Genomic DNA, 19611 nt, shown 5'->3' on the forward strand with positions numbered 1-19611 from the left:
GTGTTGAAAAATATCATTGGCCAATGTTGTGTCAAGGGTTGGTGAATCACCAGGGATCCTGCAACATCCAAAACATTGCTTTATTTCTAACAAAGCTTTAATTTCAACACATGGATGTATTAAGCTTGGATGTATTATTTATGGGCTTGCCAATCAGACACATTTTCCTCAGTCACTGGCCCTTTAACAACAGAGCAACCTCACAATGTTTGTTCTTTGTCTTTTCAAATTATTTCCCTTTAATTAACCCCGTTAATCTGCAAGAAAGGAGCCAAAGGCGAACATGTACAATCAGGTGTTATTAATCCAAGCTCCGTGGAGATGCAGCGTGTGTGTGTGGATGGTTGAGAGGGTGTTTTTTCAATCCAAACGATTGCATGTGCATGCACGGTTATCTAGTAACATCTAGCAGTCAAATATATTGTGCAGAATGCACCTTGAAGTCACTGGGTCAGGCAGATGTTATTACAGCTCATAGGGAATGACCTAGTGAGTGTTGCCATGGTGATAGTGCCAGTCCATATCAGCTTCTCAGACGGCCAGCAGGCACAGCAGCACAAGCAGAGTGGTTTCCTTTTCTGCTAGCCGTTTGTTCTTTATACTTCATTATTCACTGACAAACCAAAACTGACAACAAACAAAGACAAATGAGACACAGCAATAGAAAAAGAACAGTTTGAAGATTATTCTTATTAAAATATCACCATGTTTATAACATCACTTCTTATTTCAATATATGTCTTTGGTTATTTGTCATTTAGTACAAATATTCCCTATAAACAAAGCCTACCACCACACCTGTTATATCTTTCTGCCCCATTTCCAAAAAAACACTCCAGGTTCAAGATCTGCTAACGAGTTACAAAAATTAACTCAAACACCAATGAAAATATAAACTTAACACTGAAACAGCACAAAAAAAGCATACTTTCCTGGTCTTTGAAACTTCTCTTCCCTTTTATAATTGTGTTTTTGAGAACAGACTTCTTCAGTTATTGTGATTTCAACTCTAAAATCAGGCAAAAGTAATGTGTAAATATAAATATTTGTAATCTATTTTCATTCCGCCGTAAAAACAGTCTTTTTTGTGCCACAAACAATTGTATATTGTAATTTAGAGGTATTTCCTCGAAATTATGTGATACTAGTCGCATTTTCAGTCATTTTTATGAAATGTTGATCCTTTTCCAAAAAAAAAAAAAAATGTTTGGTAAATAAAGTCGCTGGTCGTCTTTTCTGAGCAGATATGAAAAAGGAACTCGCGTTTTGGTCACGTTTCGAAAAAATATCGCGATACCTGGTTATTATCGAGCTTTTGCGTGTTCTGTGATATTAAAATAATTAACGTTACACATCAAATAAAACAAATACTACTTATTTGTATTCATATATATGCTTGGTGTGTCGACCATTAGGTGGTAGCATCGTGCAACAGCAAACAGCGCGAGACCCCAAGTACTCTTAAGTGACGTCTACACTTCCTCTTATGAAAATCAAAGGATAAAATTAAGAGATGAATTAAAGAAATATGGAGTGAACACATTAAATCTTAAAAACCTATTTAAAGTTGGAGATCAGATAAATAAAGCTTTGTGTACTTTTTTGAAAGAAACTGGTTTAATGAAAAAAAAATGTAAGTGCTTGGGGTTTATTGTATTAATTTATTCATTGGTTTCCTTAATGTTTTATAGATATATATATTTTTTCTTCTTCTCTTAATAAATATACGTTTCTGGTCCACACTCCAGCACAGTAGGGGGCGGATATGCATCTTAAACGTTAGTTGCCACCCGCCATTATAAATACAAGAAGAAAAAGTACACTTCCTCTTTGCTCCTGCTCCGCGAGGGCAGCCATGGTACGTAATATTGTCCTGTGGAATTTCATCCAAAATCTGTTTTAATCCTCAATATGAGAACAACCTAGCCCCAAATAAACTATACGGTGTGAATGTATACATTCTCGGCACCATATAAAATGTTTTATTGGGTCGTTTATGTGACGAATGAGATGATTATTGTCTTTTTGCAGATTTCCCAACGCGTAATGCAGATGGTTTAGTTGTAGCCGCCTCTGAGTTGTATTTTGGGATCATCTTAATAAAACACTAGTTTTTTTTGTCTTAATATATTCGAAATGATTATGCACACAGTTTAACTTAAGAAATTGTGTGTGTATTTAGTGAAAATGCCGATTAGCTTGAGCGCTAACGCTAGGCGGTGTCTTGAGATCTCTGACGACACGCGTGTTTATCTTCAGGTGAACGTACCGAAGACCCGCAGGACCTACTGCAAGAAATGCAAGAAGCACCAGCCACATAAAGTGACCCAGTACAAGAAGGGCAAGGACTCTGTGTACGCACAGGGTAAGTTCAGAGAGCTGACTGAGAGATCAGCAGTGTGCTCTTTGTCTGTAAGTTAGACCTCTACCTGCATTTGTTTGTGTGTTTCTTCCAGGAAAGAGGCGTTACGACAGAAAGCAGAGTGGTTATGGAGGACAGACGAAGCCTATTTTCCGGAAAAAGGTAACGTTATGCAGATGGGTGTATGGATGCAAGAATTGCCATGCTTAACACAGACCAGCAGTTTTCAAAGTCTTTTATTTTAATATTGCGCCAAAGCTATGTTGTTGTATTTTAAAGCAAGTTTCTATAATTAAAACACTTTAGGTGTCGTTGCAACGCAAAGTAGTTTACATATACTTAAAATCAGCGGTGTAGACCTAGAGAGGTTAATTTTATTTAATTATTCAGCAAAGGGTGTAACGTTTCTTTATACAGTAAAACTAAAAGAAATGTATGGTCATCTAGTTCTTGACAAAAATGAGGCCCACTGGTGTAGACTGTGGTTGAAACTTATCAACACATGGAAAACTACAAGCCTGCCGTGTCTTAGGGTTAGTGTTAGGACCGTATATGTATTTTCTGACATGGTTAAATGTCTTTATATGGCATTTTACTAAATATTGCTGTATTGGAATTTGGATGAATATTGAGTGTATTGAGGGCGAATTCCAAATGGCTTTTTTGTGCCCTTGAAGGGCACTTCAGGAAGGGGATGCCATTTGTAGGGATGTTCCAAACAAAAGTGAACAACTGAATCCCTTTACGAAGGGCCCTTCCAGAAGTCCGTTATTGTGAAGGGAACATGCGATGGTCACTTCACGGAAGTGATTTCTGTTTGTGATCATGTGATCCGCGGTTAGATCTTGCGATGCTTTTTTTTTTAAATTTTTGGTTGATTTTTGGTTTTATTTTAGAGTTAATATAAATGTTTTTTTAAATTTGTCTATTTAAATGTAAGACACTATTTTTCATCAGTGATGGAAATAAGATTTAAGATGGTAGTGCAAGCAAGTTTAGTTTGAAAAAGTTTAAAAGTAAATCAGACACAATTAGGCAATATTTGAATAAAATATTAAGAATAAGAAATATTGATTTGCAACAACTGATGGAGTGCTGAATGCTGCACACATGCAGAGCGTTGTCAATGTAACATTGGGTCAGTCATTCCCTTCGCCAAGGGAGTTCCAAACGCTTATGAGACCGTAATGCCCTACACCCTTCAAGGGCTCTGCCCTTCGAAGGGACTAGGGCATAGGGATGCTCACTTCCATTTGGAATTTGCCTTAAGACTCTTTACAAGTGGTGTAAAGAGCTATCCGATTACAAGTGGAATGTACTAAATACAAATGAATGAGGTTCTTTGAGCTTCAAAGCTTTGGACGTTCCACTAATGACCCCCTAAGCATTTTATTTGAGTCTAGATCTACTTTGTTTGTGGGAGTTGGAAAACAGAGGTTTTGCTATAGATTGATTGGATTGATGTTTGCATATCAGGTGTGATTTTTGTCCCTTGTGCCGCAGGCTAAAACCACAAAGAAGATCGTGCTGAGGCTGGAGTGCGTGGAACCCAACTGCCGCTCAAAGAGGATGTTGGCCATCAAGAGATGCAAACACTTTGAGTTAGGAGGAGACAAGAAGAGAAAGGTAAGGAATACACATCAGCTGACCAGACTTGACATCACATTGGTTAAAAATATAATATTTAATAAATATAATTTAAACACAGAATTTGGAACTATTTGTACTGATAGTAAAACTTTGGATGCACGGGAGATTATATATATTTTTTTAAATCATTAATTGTTTTGAGGGTTTTCATTATGGAAAATCTGGAACAAGCCTTTCAAGGTGATTTGTGACTTGCATCAAAATTCATTTGATATGTAGTAAACATTTATGGTTGATTTCATCAGCTAGAAATTGCTCTTCTTGTGAGGGCAAACTTTAAAAAATGTACAATGCTGAATTTTTAAAAAGTTGTACAGTATATTCAAAAGTAATGGAAATTTATTTGAGAAAAAGGTATTTTATAGTGTCTATTTGACTAAAAAAAAATCAGTGGTGGACCTGTTTTTTAACTTTGAAATGTGAAGTTTAAACATTTTTTCCATGATTTCTTAATTATTAGAATTAACCACGTCATAAATGTTTGGGCTTTCAATTAAATATTTTCCCTTAACTAGGACAGAACCAATGAAAACTGTGCCTAATTTCTATTCTCGTCTCTCTTACAGGGCCAGGTCATCCAGTTCTGAGCTGGGCCAAATGCTTCTATTGTGGTTTACCATCACTGTCAATAAAAGTTGTATACAGTTGTATGCTGACTCTTGCCTTTCATTCATCATCAGTATCAAACAGTGTTTCCAAATTAAGTTCCACACAAGTGCACTGTAGGGGACCGAAATGGCAGCTTCATAAATGCATACAGAAGTGTTGCTTTAACAGCAGATCTGTTATGTGTCTCGTGCATCTGTTGGGGTAAAGCAAATTATGCATCCAGCAGCAGAAGATAAATCTTTACTTAGACTCTTACGCAGTTTTGTGTGTAGTCAGGGACAGAACAAGGAGGAGACACACCACACATTAAAAAATGAATGTGAGAAACACTTAACTTGGCAGCTGTCGGAAAGGAAGTTATGTCTAAAAAAGGCATCCCCTGGTGTTTTTGCGCTATAAAGTGCACGCATTACATTAGATCAGGGTTCTCCAACCCTGCTCCTGGAGAGCTACTGTAGATTTCAGCTCCAACCCCAATCAAACACACCTGAAGCAGCTAATCAGGGTGTTCAGGGATACTTGAAAATTACAGACAGGTGTGTTGGAGCAGGGTTGGAACTGAAGTCTGCAGGATGGTAGCTCTCCAGGAGCAGGGTTGGAGATCCCTGCATTGGATCATCCTGAAAAGTGCATTTTTAGACCGCAAAATTCATGATTACATTGTCAGTTTTGATAGCCAATTTGATGCATGTAAATAAAATGTACTTTAGAGATTTCAGTACTTTCCTATTTATGTGGACACCTGTACATACATGACTAAAAAAAAGGCTGCCAAACAAACCGTTTGTTTAGAACATTTATTTTTAATAATAGACAAGTGTGCTCCATGAGAGAAGAAAAAAAAACTTGCACCTCAAAGGTCAGGAGTGATTTAGCCATTGCAATTTAAACTAAAGGTTTAGATCGTTTCAAAAGTGGTCATACAGGCATGTGTATTTGTCCACTCCAGCAGAGAGAACGTGTTGCACCTTTCCTCAACTGGATTGATTTTAAACGGGCTCACACAATGGGATACTGGGATTTCAGAAGGAGTCAGGGTTGCAGGGCAGGGTGAATGTCCTCATTTCTAAGCACTTTGTACGTGATCCAATAGAACACGTTGAAAACGAGGAAGCTGAGGGGGAAGACGGCTCGCGAGATGGTGTCGATCCGCTTTGCGCGTTCTACGAAGCGGCGGCGGATCTCGAACAGAACGTGGCCGGGCGGCAGGCCCACAAACATGGCAGCAGCCTCAGAGAGAGGCCCATCCCCAGACAGACAGCTGTCCATCCCGTATCCCGTGAAGAACAAGTCCTGGTTCTGTGAGTCTAACTGCTCTTCCTGAAGGAAAACACCACCACAAAATACATGAATATACACTTTCGTTCAAAAGTTTGGAGTCGGCAGGATTTTTTTAATGTAGTAATCAGTAAACCTGCGAAATATTACAAATGTATTTATTTTAAATATTATATATGATGGGAAAGCTGAATTTCAAGTAACCAGTGTTAACTTACATCCTTCAGAAATCATTCTTATATATATATATATATGTATATATATATATATATATATATATATATATATATATATATATTATATATATATATATATATATATATGAAGAAACAATTTCTATGGGCCACTTAACATATTTAGCTGCTTTGTAAAATGTCTTTCACTATTTTAATTTTTTCACTATTTATTTCACTATTTTAACTCTTATCCAGCTCTGTTTATCTATTAGTAATGTATTTGTTTTCTTGTTTTAACTGGGAAACATTAGCCTACTATAGATTAATGACATTTATTATTTATGTAGAATTATGTATGGAAAGATTACCAATTAGTTATCGAACTTGCATTTTTATGAAATGGGATAAAATATGAGAGTGATATGAAAGACATGAAAGTAGCACAGTTATGTTGTCATCAACAACAGCAACATATCTGTGGTAATTTAGCCGTCATTATACAAACAAAAACAATGGCCAATCAGAATCAAGTATTCAAAAGGTAGGAGTGTTTGTATGTAAATGTTTAATTTGTGGGTGCATATACCCGTCCACAGGCACTGCAGTGGCGTTGTGTGCTTCTGCTTGGCGTACTCCCTGTGACATTGTTGCTTTTGTTCTTCATCTCTGCTCCTCCAGCCTGACCAGATGCCTGAAGACAATACAAAGACACTTGTTTAAAAACATCATTTATTTAAACAATAAAATATTCTCTTCCACTGCACTCCTCAACAGACCTCCCTGGCTTCTCTGTAACCATGCATTACAGATCTGTAAAGGGGGTCACAATGTACCTTAAAAATCTCTAGTGGGCATGCACATTTCTACAGTAATATCTTTCATTTGTCAAGACGTAACTAAGTCAGTGATCAGATTTCACTCTGAGCCATCACATATAACAGGGAACCATCTCAGGAATTCTGCCAAGCTTTTCTCAAAGTTATGAACAAATGTTCTTCCAGTAACGTTAATAGAATGGTCATTCAAAGTTATCTGTTCTCAAACGTTACCACAAAATATTATACATTTATACATTATTATCTAAAACACCTTAGTTTCACATCTGTCTAATATTTTTTTTTATTGTGATAACTTGTTTCAGGATGTTAAGAGAACATTCAAAACTAATGTTTCCATAATGTTTGGAAAATTATAAAATGGAATGTTCCTTTAACATTAGCATAACCAAGAAAAAACATTTTTAAAACTCAGCATTTTAAACATTCAGCAATACCATTTTAACTTATTGGGATCGTTAGCTAAATGTTCTTCGAACATATTTTTGTGAGCCAGGCTTTCGTTTTAAACAATGCATTTACTCTCTAAGATACATATATTTTCTACATAAAAATTGTCTTTATTTGTTTTTTAGTCTAAATACGTTTTTGTCAGTTTCAGCGGTTTTCTTTGGCTTTGTCTTTCCTTTCTTGTGCCAGCTTTCTTTGGCTTTTCTCAGTCTTCCCTTTTTTAAAGGTTACTTATTCTTGGTGATATTTCAGTATACAGGTTTTTTTGTTTTTTTTTTTATATTGTGAAAAAGTTCATTATTTTCCATAATGTAATGATAAAAATTAAACTTTCATATATTTTAGATTCATTGCACACCAACTGAAATATTTCAGGTCTTTTATTGTTTTAATACTGATGATTTTGGCATACAGCTCATGAAAACCCAAAATTCCTATCTCAAAAAATTAGCATATCATGAAAAGGTTCTCTAAACGAGCTATTAACCTAATCATCTGAATCAACTAATTAACTCTAAACACCTGCAAAAGATTCCTGAGGCTTTTAAAAACTCCCAGCCTGGTTCATTACTCAAAACCGCAATCATGGGTAAGACTGCCGACCTGACTGCTGTCCAGAAGGCCATCATTGACACCCTCAAGCGAGAGGGTAAGACACAGAAAGAAATTTCTGAACGAATAGGCTGTTCCCAGAGTGCTGTATCAAGGCACCTCAGTGGGAAGTCTGTGGGAAGGAAAAAGTGTGGCAAAAAACGCTGCACAACGAGAAGAGGTGACCGGACCCTGAGGAAGATTGTGGAGAAGGACCGATTCCAGACCTTGGGGGACCTGCGGAAGCAGTGGACTGAGTCTGGAGTAGAAACATCCAGAGCCACCGTGCACAGGCGTGTGCTTTTGAACCAGAAACGGCGGCAGAAGTGCCTGACCTGGGCTACAGAGAAGCAGCACTGGACTGTTGCTCAGTGGGTCCAAAGTACTTTTTTTTCGGATGAAAGCAAATTTTGCATGTCATTCGGAAATCAAGGTGCCAGAGTCTGGAGGAAGACTGGGGAGAAGGAAATGCCAAAATGCCTGAAGTCCAGTGTCAAGTACCCACAGTCAGTGATGGTCTGGGGTGCCATGTCAGCTGCTGGTGTTGGTCCACTGTGTTTTTATCAAGGGCAGGGTCAATGCAGCTAGCTATCAGGAGATTTTGGAGCACTTCATGCTTCCATCTGCTGAAAAGCTTTATGGAGATGAAGATTTCGTTTTTCAGCACGACCTGGCACCTGCTCACAGTGCCAAAACCACTGGTAAATGGTTTACTGACCATGGTATTACTGTGCTCAATTGGCCTGCCAACTCTCCTGACCTGAACCCCATAGAGAATCTGTGGGATATTGTGAAGAGAAAGTTAAGAGACGCAAGACCCAACACTCTGGATGAGCTTAAGGCCGCTATCGAAGCATCCTGGGCCTCCATAACACCTCTCAGCAGTGCCACAGGCTGATTGCCTCCATGCCACGCCGCATTGAAGCAGTCATTTCTGCAAAAGGATTCCCGACCAAGTATTGAGTGCATAACTGAACATAATTATTTGAAGGTTGACTTTTTTTTTGTATTAAAAAACACTTCTTTTATTGGTCGGATGAAATATGCTAATTTTTTTGAGATAGGAATTTTGGGTTTTCATGAGCTGTATGCCAAAATCATCAGTATTAAAACAATAAAAGACCTGAAATATTTCAGTTGGTGTGCAATGAATCTAAAATATATGAAAGTTTAATTTTTATCATTACATTATGGAAAATAATGAACTTTTTCACAATATGCTAATTTTTTGAGAAGGACCTGTATATCTGTGTGTGTGTGTGTGTGTGTGTGTGTGATATCAACAGTGACAGCATATTTGTTCCTTGGGGAAAAGATGCTTTTTTTGAGCATGAGATCCAGTCAGTTAGGTGCATTTGTGTGTTTGTATTGAATCACATTGTGTACAGGTCGCTGCTTTGGGTGACTTTAGTGCACATGAGATCAGACAGCCTACTGCACCGTTCTGCCTGTGACCAAACAGTTAGTCAGATTGTGTATGTGTGTGTTTGTATGTATGTGGCTAACACCACATGCATAATGGGGTGTATGTGTTTTTATATGCACATTGTGCCTAAAAGCTTAAGTGCAGTAGTGTGTAAGCATGTTTGCATGTTACATGCCTAACAGCATGCCTAAGGCAAATGAGGGGGCACAGCGCCACCAACTCACCCACTGGGTCTCTCCCACACACAAACACAGCCTGCCCTGCAGGGCGATAGAGGGGAGATGGAGGAGGAACAGAAAAGGACAGGATAGTGTAATATTTATTCTCTCTGCTCTTTGTGGCAGGACAGTGTCTGCTGTGTCCAAAAGAAAGCCATGATGTTCTCTCAGCTAGCTGGTTAGGAGTAAAGATGGGGAAATAACTGCAGTTTCTGCTGACAAAAACTCCTGAGAGGAGTCTGGGAACAGTCTTCTATTCCAGGCAGACAAAGAGCATCTTTGGGTCATAATACAGCTCAAAAATCCAACGACAAAACAAGATTTTTCGTGTTACATCAAGAAAATGAAGCCTATTTTTAGGACCATTAAAAGTGCATTGCGAAATTTTCATGACAAGCATAACTACCCCCACCCCATTCTCATTAGCATAATGCATCTGGATGTTTTTCTTAAGGGTTTGTTTGCATTTTTTAATGGAACACATATTAAAAAAAGAAAACATTACATATTACTTTTACTCAAATAATACATATATACACACACACATACTACATAAAAGTACATTTATTTGATTAAAAATGTTAATATTGTGAAATATTAAAATCTAAAATTACCTTTTTCAATATTAATATATTTTAAAAGCAATTTATTCATGTGATGGCAAAGCTGAATATTTAGCAGACATTTCTTCAGTCTTCAGTGTCACTTGAAAGAAATCATTGTTTTTTTTTAAGTTTTGTGAAAAACATGATTTTTCACAAAGTCTCTGACTGTCAATTTTAATCAATTTAATGCATCTTTGCTAAATTTTTAATTTACTAAAAAAATCTTACTTAAATGGTAGGGTAAGTACATGTATTTGTACAGAATGATAGTATTTGTTAAACTGAAAAATATATTTTTTGATTTTTTTACCCTTTTAAGGTTTTTTTTACAATTATGTTCATGACAGGCTTCATGAGATTCACCTTGATAGTCACTGAGTATAACAAAGCAAAAACATTTCTTAAATCTGAACATTTTCAGTGTCAAAACAGGGTCTTCTTAATAATCAGACATCTTAATATTTATAAACTATAAGAAAGCCATTTGTAGGTTAAATTCCCCCAAGCTCTGTAATGCTCTCAGACCAATACTTTGTTTATTTGAGCACCCAGACCAACTTGACCCAACAACAATGGATCAACCAATGGTGAGCTTTGAGCAGGGCCATCCATCTTGCCAACCAATCATAGCTTCAGGTTCCAAAAACCTGTCTGAATACAATTACTGTTTTAGCATTTCCATTTGGTAAAAGAGAAATAATGCTTAATTTATCAGTTCAGCTAAGCTAATTTTGTATTCTGCTTCACTGGGACATTTTCCAGATTTAAAATCCTGCAGCTCCTTCACTTTCTTCCCATTCGTGTTGTCCCACATTCTGTGTGTGGAAAGAACAGTATTACTTGGTGCAATATTCATGACATGGCTTTATGCCATCGCTGACCTTCCCTCCCTGCTCTGAAGGGGCCAGCAGGCTGCTCTCATGAAAGATCACAGGCACACAGTGATTGTATAGTATCTTAAGGGCACTCAACGCACGCAAACATGTCGTGTGTGTATGACAGAGGAGAGTTTCAGACTCACACTCACAGCTCTATAGCGTTGCTCTTCCCGCAGTTTTCTCCTCAGTCTGAAGAATTCTTTGTGTTGCCGAGAGACAAAGTTAACTGCTGCATACTCCAGCAAAGCAGCAAAGACAAACAGCAAGCACACTGCCATCCAGATGTCAATGGCCTTCACGTAGGACACCTGCATGCATGCACATGAGGAATATTCTGGATTTAACAAAAATGTTGCATCTGACAAATGCTGTCAGTTAACATAGAAATCCATTTTAACAAAACATGCAGGTTTGGAATGACATCAGGGGGATTAAATAATGACTGAAAGTGGATGATTGGATAGATAAAGTAGATTCCTACCTTAGGCAGTGATGCTCTGGATCCAGAGCTCTGTGTCGTCATTGTGAGAACTGTAGTGATGCCCAGGCCAACACGGGCCGGGGCGGCATCCATGTTGATCCAGAAAGAGACCCATGACAAGATAACTGTTAAGAGGCTGGGGATATACATCTGGATCAGGTAGTAACCCATCTGCCTCTCTAGATGAAATTTCACCTCTATACAGGTAAATTTACCTGGGTGAAACACGCAATCATGTTAGACAGCGGAAATAAATGCATGTTATTTGTATTCACCAACAGAGATGGGTAGTAACTATTAAATGTAATCTGTGTATTAAAATTAATCAAAAATTAAGTACTATTAATGTACTAAGTACTCTCTCTAAAAAGTATTGCGTTATTTATTACTAATTGCTTTCTAAATCCCATATCAGCATCAACCAGTTGAACAATACAAGAATAGACATGAAACTGCTCTTTTAATTCTATCAAATAAATAATGTAAAACTGCATAAATTATTGTTGAATGGACCAGAGTATTTAAAATGAGAGGGTTATATTAAAAACATGCATTTTAACATTAGATGCTAAATTTTGATGTTAAATCCACTATTGTTTGACAGTAATTCCCTGCTCTACTTTTTCAAAGGAAAAGTAATTAAATTAGAGTAAGCTTAGTAATGCATACACTCAACACTGGTTGTAAAATCAGTAAAAAAAAAAAAAGTATAATGGTGGAATTGCACTAGCATACCAGTGTTGTAGTGTTTTGTACAGTATCCCAAATCTTTCTCCTCTTTCAGGACAAACTGGGGCAGCACAAGTTCATCAGCCACTTGCACTGGGCCTTCATCCAACCACTGAAATATCAGATCATTCATAGTGTAGCCAACTAGAGAGAGAAAGACGGAGGATAATGAGCATATAAAAGAGAAATAAGATAAGCATGAGATTAGTTGATGGAGGCTCAGTCATACAGCTCTCTAACTGCATAGTGCAGGTCTGTATGTCCATTGGAAAATTCTTCAGATCCATAGGACACGACAGAATCAGAGTGAGTCTGAAAGAGAGAGATATTTCGGATGATCATTCATGTAATGGTTTGGAATGATAAGTAATCTATGGGGGGTGATGTCGCACCTGATACTATACAGCACGTTTCCATTCTGGAAAATTCTCAGCAGTTTGTTGTCCGTGGTGACCTCGTGAAAGTTGGCGCCTTTCTCATTGGCAAAGAACAAGTCTGGCTTCCAGATGGAGTCCAGCATGGATGGGTCCAGATCCAGGGAGTCATCTGGATACTCTTTATAAGCCAGCCGTGGGTCATTCCACTGCTGCCGGAGAAAAACGTTCAGCCGATAATCCTGAGGAGTTAGTGTTCAGAAATACATCAGATCACATTCACAGCAGCTGAGGCAAAGGCATTTGCTAAAACATGACAGATGTTAAAGTACAACAATTATTTCCACTATTTATTTACTTATTTATTGATGACAAGTTAGTGGACTTAATTCATGTAACAGCACTGGACCTTTCCATATCACTCCACTTGCCTGTGTTAATTATGGTTGCCAAATTGTGTCTAAAATGTCAGTTACTAACTTCTTAGTAGCTTTAAGAATTTATCATTCATAAAACTGAGTCTGATGATTCTAATCCAAATAAAGATTGTCATGTTCAAGCATGATTCTGATTATTTTTACTCTGTACCAAGCATATTTCTGATGAGCTTTATATGTGTAGGCATCCTTCCCATGTAAATATATGTGTTGTGTTGTGTGTGTGTGTGTGTGCGTGCGTGCGTGCGTGTGTGTGTGGATTCCTCAAACTCTAAACCAATGTAATGTGTAAATTTAATGGTCATTAATTTAATGCATACTGACAAATTCTCCCTAGGAGATATGAGTGTGTGTGTGTGTGTGTGTGTGTGTGTGTGTGTGTGTGTGTGTGTGTGTGTGTGTGTGTGTGTGTGTTTACCATGGTGGTCTCTGTGATGGAACCAAAGCTGTTGATAAAAATGTTGCAAGTAACATTTATTGGAGGACCTAAAAAATAAAAGAACAACACAATATGAAAGATTACCATACTTCTTAAAAACTTAAACCAGCTTAAACTGCTTTGCTGGTCTTTGCTGGTTTAGAGTGGTCTAGCTGATCCCCAACCTGGTGTTTAGCTGCTCAGCCAGCCTGGCCAAAAAGTGGCCAACACCTTTCTAAAACCAGCATACCAGACCAGTCTGGAAAATCAGCAAATCATATTAGGCTGGTCTAAGCTGTTTTTTCTTCATCAGGAATAAACAATCCACTAAAGATTTTATTCGTGCAAATCTTAGCCGAAAGAAAAACATTGAAAACTCAACCTCTGCATCTCCCATTTTAGCATATAAGATTAGATGAACAATTCACACAGAACTCAACTTAAGTGTCTTGAATAAAAAGAAATCCACAAGCAGCAAATGGCAACAGATTCCGGTTTCCAATAAAAAACACAGAAGAGGTTGTCCAAGACTGTTAAATCAAATTACAAATGATAAAAATAAAACATTTTCGCAAACATAGAGAACTAGTCAACTGTAAAATACCACATTTACTTAAAACAAACTACACAGCTATTCCCTGCTATTCAGCCAATGTTTAAAGAGCATTCAGTAACTTTGTAAATATTTGATTGCAGCATTTTATTTATTGATTTAACGTTCATGACATTAGTGATATATATAGCTTATCAGAGGGGACATTTCCCTCCACACATGCTGACATCCACATCTCTAAGATGTAGAACAGATATGAAATATACACGAGCTCAGAGACCCCAACTGAGAGAGAGCAAGAGATCATGAGAAAAAACGAGAGGAAGGAATGAAGAAAAAATATGAATAAAAAAAGAAATTCCAGTTTTAAAAAACATAAGAGAATGAGAGGAAAAGACTTATTTAGGTCTGTGGGTTAACATGCACTTGAGTGGACAGCACAGCAAACTAAATGCCAGCGGAGAAACTGCCCCTCACAGTGGCTGTTGTGACACTTTTTACGGCGAGAAATCTAGCGTGAGCTGACAGCCGTATCCTGCATGTTTCTGAAATCATTCTCATTGTGGGGCTGAAATTCTGTCTCATATTCTGTCGGTTTTTGTCTCTGAACTCATGTGGGTTTCTCTTGCTGAATGGTGGGGACGGTAAAAAAAAAGACCTGAGAACCCACTGGGGGGGGGTATGGGGTCACATAGCTTAATGAGATCTTATGTTGCTCTGTGTACAGAGAATGTAAATATATTCTTTGCTGACTGCATCACATTTTCGCAGAGTTCTTGCCAAAACAATCTATGTAAAAGAGATTAAGCCGCAACAGCAGTTTTACTTACTTCTGTGTTGTTTGTATGATGCTGAAAAATGACCAAGATATCATTGAAAGTAAGTAACAGAAGAAAGTGAGAATGAGTGGAATCCTGGAGTTCCAGCCTCATGTGTGTCTGTCTTTACAGCAGGATTCAGCAGAGGGAATTCCAGGCTAACACAGCTTTGCGAAAATATAAAGTGGTGAGAGATTTACTGGTGAGGTCAAAGGAATAGTTCACCTAAAAAAATGAAGTATCTGTTTTTGACATGTCCACTGGTGGAGAAGAAACCTGCTCAAAATAGTTAAGGGCTGCTGCTTTGAAGGACTGTCAGTGTGGATGTCTTTAGTATGGTCTGCATGTGATTGCTTTTATTATACAGCTAATAAAATCATCATATAAGTTAAATGCATGATTACATTTGGAAGAATGCTAATTTGGTTTCCAAATGTCCAGTGTATACATATAGAGATGATGTAATAAAAAATGGGGTCAATAAGATTATTGTTTTTGGAAAGAAATGAATACTTCTATCCAGCATTTTTATCACTTCATGGACATTGCCATTGTGAATGCCTTCCTTCTTTACAAGGTTATCACTAAAGGTAAAGGACAGGTACCAATGCACCAGAAGGCATTCATTCAATTGATCGAAAAAGACAAACATTGAAAACTCAACCTCTGCATCTCCCATTTTAACATATTAGATTAGATAATTCACACAGAATTGAACTTCATTTCCTTGATTAAAAAGAAATCCACAAGCCGCAAATAGTAACAGATAGTTTCCAAGACAAAACACTTGAAGAGGTTGTCCATGACTGTTAAATCAAATTACAAATGATAAAATAAAGCATTTTCACAAACATAGAGAACTAGACAACTGCCTCATTTACTTAAAATGACCTACACAGCTGACTGCGCTATTCAGCCAATGTTTAATTAGCATTCAGTTGTTTTGTAAATATTTGATTGCAGCATTTTATTTATTGATTTAACGTTCATGGCATTAGTGATAGGCTATACATAGCTTATCAGAGGGGACATTAAGCAGCACAACCTTTTTTAAACTTTGATGACAATAATGCATGTTTTTTGAGCACCAAATCAGCATATTGGAATGATTTCTAAAGTATAAGACTGGAGGAATGTCTTTGATATTCTTTGCCATCACAGAAATCAATTTCATTCAAAAACATGCAGAAAACAGTTATTTGAAATTGCATATTTGACAATATTAAAAACATTCAAAGATCTTACTGACCCAAACCTTCTGATTGGTAGTGTGATAGAAATTGGCTGACAGTGACCGTTTTTGCAAATCAATTGCATAAAGATGAGCGTTTCACAGTTTTTGATGCACTCATCACTTGCTATACTCACAGAAATCACATTTTCTTTGATAAAAATTAAAACTATAAATTACACTAGAGCAGATTGGAGCTGAAGTCAAACCTTTAAAGTTAGGTCTGATTCGAGCATCATATCCAGATGTTTTTCCCATTAATTGATCCAGAAAATCAGATGGTGACATGGGCTTCACCCTGCTGCTGGGCGATTTCAGCTCCTTACTAAACACACACCTGGGAAGAGTAAAAAAATAAATAAATAAATAAATAAAATACACATCAGAACATTATATCTACACCTGCCTCCAACAGATCATCATAGAGAGCTGTTTTTGTTTTACAGTGGGGTCCAAAGTCTAAGACCACTAATTTGAATCTTTCAAAATCTTAAATTTGTAATTTATATTCTGGTTTTGTTAGCAACCAGATCTCACTCCACAATTTATATTAAACAAATGAAACTTGAGTTAAAATGACCAGATGACCCAATTTACAATGTGGGTGTTTGGACTGTATATGTGTGTGGTTTTATTAATTAGTAAGCTCTCTATGAGCTCTTTCAGTTGTTCATTTTAAAATTCACTGTGGCCAAAAGCCTTTGTTATCATTCCATTATTGACTGAAGGCTTTGGTAATAATGTATGCCAACTTGAAATATTAATGGTAGAGGGAAATCTGGTTGCTAACAAAATACCTGAGGAGTCTACTTACAACCTTTAATAAGGCTTTAAATGAGCACATCAGAACATCTGTCTCATGTTTTATTAAAACTCCTCTCCACCTGACACGTTCTGTCTGTTTCTCTGTGCAGCTGCAGTAAAAGATAAGATAGCGGTGACATCTTTATTGCCTTAAACCTAATTGAAGGTTGTTGTAGGTGTTAATATTTTATTTTTTTTAAAAAAAGAATTCAGTAGAAGTCCAAGCAGAGAAAAGGACAGCACTTTCTCTCACACACTTTGAATCTTATTCCATATTTAGAGAAATTTTCTGGTCCAGTTCCTCTTTAGTTTCCCTGTCTGTTTGTGAGCAGAACTGTGGCAAATCTGATTTGTGAAAGTATAAAGTCCATCTCACACAGCGCATAGGGGATGGAAATAAGACACAGAATGAATGCATCCTCAGGTGAAACTGACAAGCCCTTATTGTCATTCTAAAGAAACGTCTCGTTCCAGACAGGCCAATAATAGTTCAATCTCATTATGTGAACTTCAATAAATCTGCAATTTCTGTAACAGTGAAAATGACTTCAGACAGAGCTGTCTCTATGTGTCAGCCTCATACTTCAGAGACCCAGATACATAAAGCCAACAAACACACACACACACTCAGAAACATAAGAACGCTCTCCGGGATTTAAATAAACCTATCACCCATGAAGACTACTGAACTGAATACACAAGCCAAATATGGACAACTGAGCACACAAAGGCGAACAAGTATGGAAATTCAAACATTAGGGAAGAAACAGGTCATTTTAACACCTGAAAACACTTCAAACTATGTTTAAATCTTCACAAACTACCTCTACAAGTGTTTTAATGAATCACATGGTGATGCTAGTGAAGAATGATGGCACACCTGTGAAAAACTCACCTGATGACCCCTTCAAACATCCACCAAACCAGTAAGAGCTCCAGCAGGATCCTCCAGAACAGAGAAAACATCCTTTCACTATTCAGCTGCTCTCTTTTTCTCCTTGGTGTCCTGTGGCTAAATCTCAGTAAGCAGATGTGTTTTGGAGGGGCAGGGCGCCCATTCCGATGCACTCTGGTCTCTCCTCCACTGCCATCTGACTGAGCACCACATCCTGAGATGGCCACACTAAGAGACGTCTGTGCGTGTGTGTGTGTGTGTGTGTGTGTGTGAATACAGGGGGTCTTCAGCTCTTTTTTTCTTTCTGGCCACATGCTAGCCTGAGGTGCAGTTCTAGCATGGAGAAGAGAGAAGGCAACAGGGCGTAAGATGGGTTTAAAGACTTTTATCAGAATAAACAACTGAGACACGACTCCACCTGAAGGGCTCCAGATCCACATCCCAAGACAGACTGCAGCAGAGGACAAACATCCATCCATCCATCCATCCACCTCCTCTGATATCTTGAGTATCCTGAGTATATTCAGTAGATGACACAGAACAAGAGCTTCCTGTTATTAAACAGCAAGAATTTAGGTTCAGCATTTAGATTTTAGGTTCTGTGACTTGTCACTATTTCTTCAGAACATTTTTAATTAGCTTTATGTCTCTTGCATTTCACGTCAATAGTCCTGTGGTGAAAATATAATACGTTCTCAGTTAATATGAAATGTCCCCACAAGTACAGTAATACCAGTAGAGTTTGACCTTGTGGGGACACTTTTAGATCCCAATGAAAAAGAGAAAAGAAAAAATATATAAATCATAGAATGAAAATCTCAAAATGTAGAAAGTTTTCTGTGAGGGGGAGGTTTAGGTGTAGGGTTAGAATAAGGGGATAGAAAATACTGTTTGGACAGCATAAAAACCATTACGTCTATGAATTGTCTCCATAATGATAGGAATACCAGTGTTTTTTGAGAGCGAAATGTACAGCATCCCCGTTTCCATCATTCTCCTCCATCATACTGATTTACACAAACCGGCAGCTGTATAGGAGAAAGACATGGAATAAAGAAGAGAGAGAAAAATAAGACAAGAATATAGTTAGTGTGGGTGTAAGAAAAACAACTGAAAGAAATAGAAATCCGACTGAGCTTTATGTGTGTGTTGAGTCACAGTGGATAACTAGGCCAGTGTTAATTTTAATGTATCTTCACTCCAGAGTGAACCGAACGAACCGAAAGAATAACAGACCCAGTTTTCTCAGAAATCACACACACTCAGTGGTCATGTCGATGATGTGTTAAAACATTGCCTTGACCTCAGGAGGAATTAGAGCAAATGCCTAAACTACATCACACACTTTTGCTCTCAGCTAACGTAATTATCCAAGACCCTCCAAACACACACACACATCACTCCACTGATTTCTACTCATTAACACAAGCCTGAAAGCAGTATTATTAATTAATGAATCGTAAAATCTGAAATCTCTCGTCAGTCTCCACAGAAGTTAAAGGTACTCAGGCAATCTCAACTGAGAATTGCTGGCTGACTCCAGAGTAACTAGCGAGGAAGCAGACATTTATGTGTTTGTGTGTGGGCCTATGTATGTATGGGTCAGTGACAAACACCCTGTTCATATGCTTTAGAGAATATTACAGTCCTGAGGAAGTTCATTTCAGAAACATCTGATCTTGTTTTTGTGGACAGTTTTTTGTCACTGCATCATGGTGCTTCTACGGAACGGAACTCAGTTATTGAAATCTGCCAAAAATACAGACTACCTTGCCAAAAAAAAAAAAAAAAA

General features: G+C 37.6%; 2 protein-coding genes across 3 annotated transcripts; one reads left to right on the plus strand and one right to left on the minus strand.

Annotated features, from left to right (window-relative positions):
* Positions 1 to 1758: 1758 nt before the first annotated feature.
* On the plus strand, positions 1759 to 4662 carry LOC109051776 (60S ribosomal protein L36a-like). The gene is made up of 5 exons (XM_019069260.2): positions 1759 to 1858; positions 2260 to 2365; positions 2457 to 2524; positions 3866 to 3988; positions 4579 to 4662. Exons 1-5 carry the CDS (start codon positions 1856 to 1858, stop codon positions 4597 to 4599), a joined length of 321 nt encoding a protein of 106 aa, XP_018924805.1. The 5' UTR covers positions 1759 to 1855; the 3' UTR covers positions 4600 to 4662.
* Positions 4663 to 5446: 784 nt separating this feature from the next.
* LOC109051796 (glycine receptor subunit alpha-4-like) lies at positions 5447 to 18258 on the minus strand. 2 transcript variants are annotated; one of them, XM_042723739.1, is made up of 10 exons: positions 17820 to 18258; positions 16330 to 16457; positions 13519 to 13586; positions 12682 to 12905; positions 12519 to 12601; positions 12296 to 12433; positions 11561 to 11775; positions 11229 to 11387; positions 6662 to 6766; positions 5447 to 5941 (listed from the first exon to the last, which is right to left on the minus strand). In XM_042723739.1, exons 1-10 carry the CDS (start codon positions 18131 to 18133, stop codon positions 5654 to 5656), a joined length of 1722 nt encoding a protein of 573 aa, XP_042579673.1. In that variant the 5' UTR covers positions 18134 to 18258; the 3' UTR covers positions 5447 to 5653. The 2 variants fall into 2 exon arrangements, with proteins under 2 accessions (XP_042579673.1, XP_042579672.1); XM_042723738.1 differs by having other exon boundaries at positions 11223 to 11387.
* Between the last annotated feature and the right edge of the window lie 1353 nt (positions 18259 to 19611).

This window comes from Cyprinus carpio, chromosome B5 (assembly GCF_018340385.1).
Source record: "Cyprinus carpio isolate SPL01 chromosome B5, ASM1834038v1, whole genome shotgun sequence".
Taxonomy (NCBI): Eukaryota; Metazoa; Chordata; class Actinopteri; order Cypriniformes; family Cyprinidae; genus Cyprinus; species Cyprinus carpio.

What these genes read in the sequence shown, in the direction of transcription:
- LOC109051776 (XM_019069260.2), top strand. An exon ending in GGACTCTGTGTACGCACAGG is followed by an intron (nt 2,366 to 2,456) that starts GTAAGTTCAGAG and finishes TGTTTCTTCCAG; the next exon opens with GAAAGAGGCGTTACGACAGA. An exon ending in AGCCTATTTTCCGGAAAAAG is followed by an intron (nt 2,525 to 3,865) that starts GTAACGTTATGC and finishes CTTGTGCCGCAG; the next exon opens with GCTAAAACCACAAAGAAGAT.
- LOC109051796 (XM_042723738.1), bottom strand. Translation starts at nt 18,133, where the DNA reads ATGTGGCCAGAAAGAAAAAAAGAGCTGAAGACCCCCTGTATTCACACA. An exon ending in CACTATGCAGTTAGAGAGCT is followed by an intron (nt 12,434 to 12,518) that starts GTATGACTGAGC and finishes TTCTCTCTCTAG; the next exon opens with TTGGCTACACTATGAATGAT. An exon ending in TACAAAACACTACAACACTG is followed by an intron (nt 11,776 to 12,295) that starts GTATGCTAGTGC and finishes TGTTTCACCCAG; the next exon opens with GTAAATTTACCTGTATAGAG.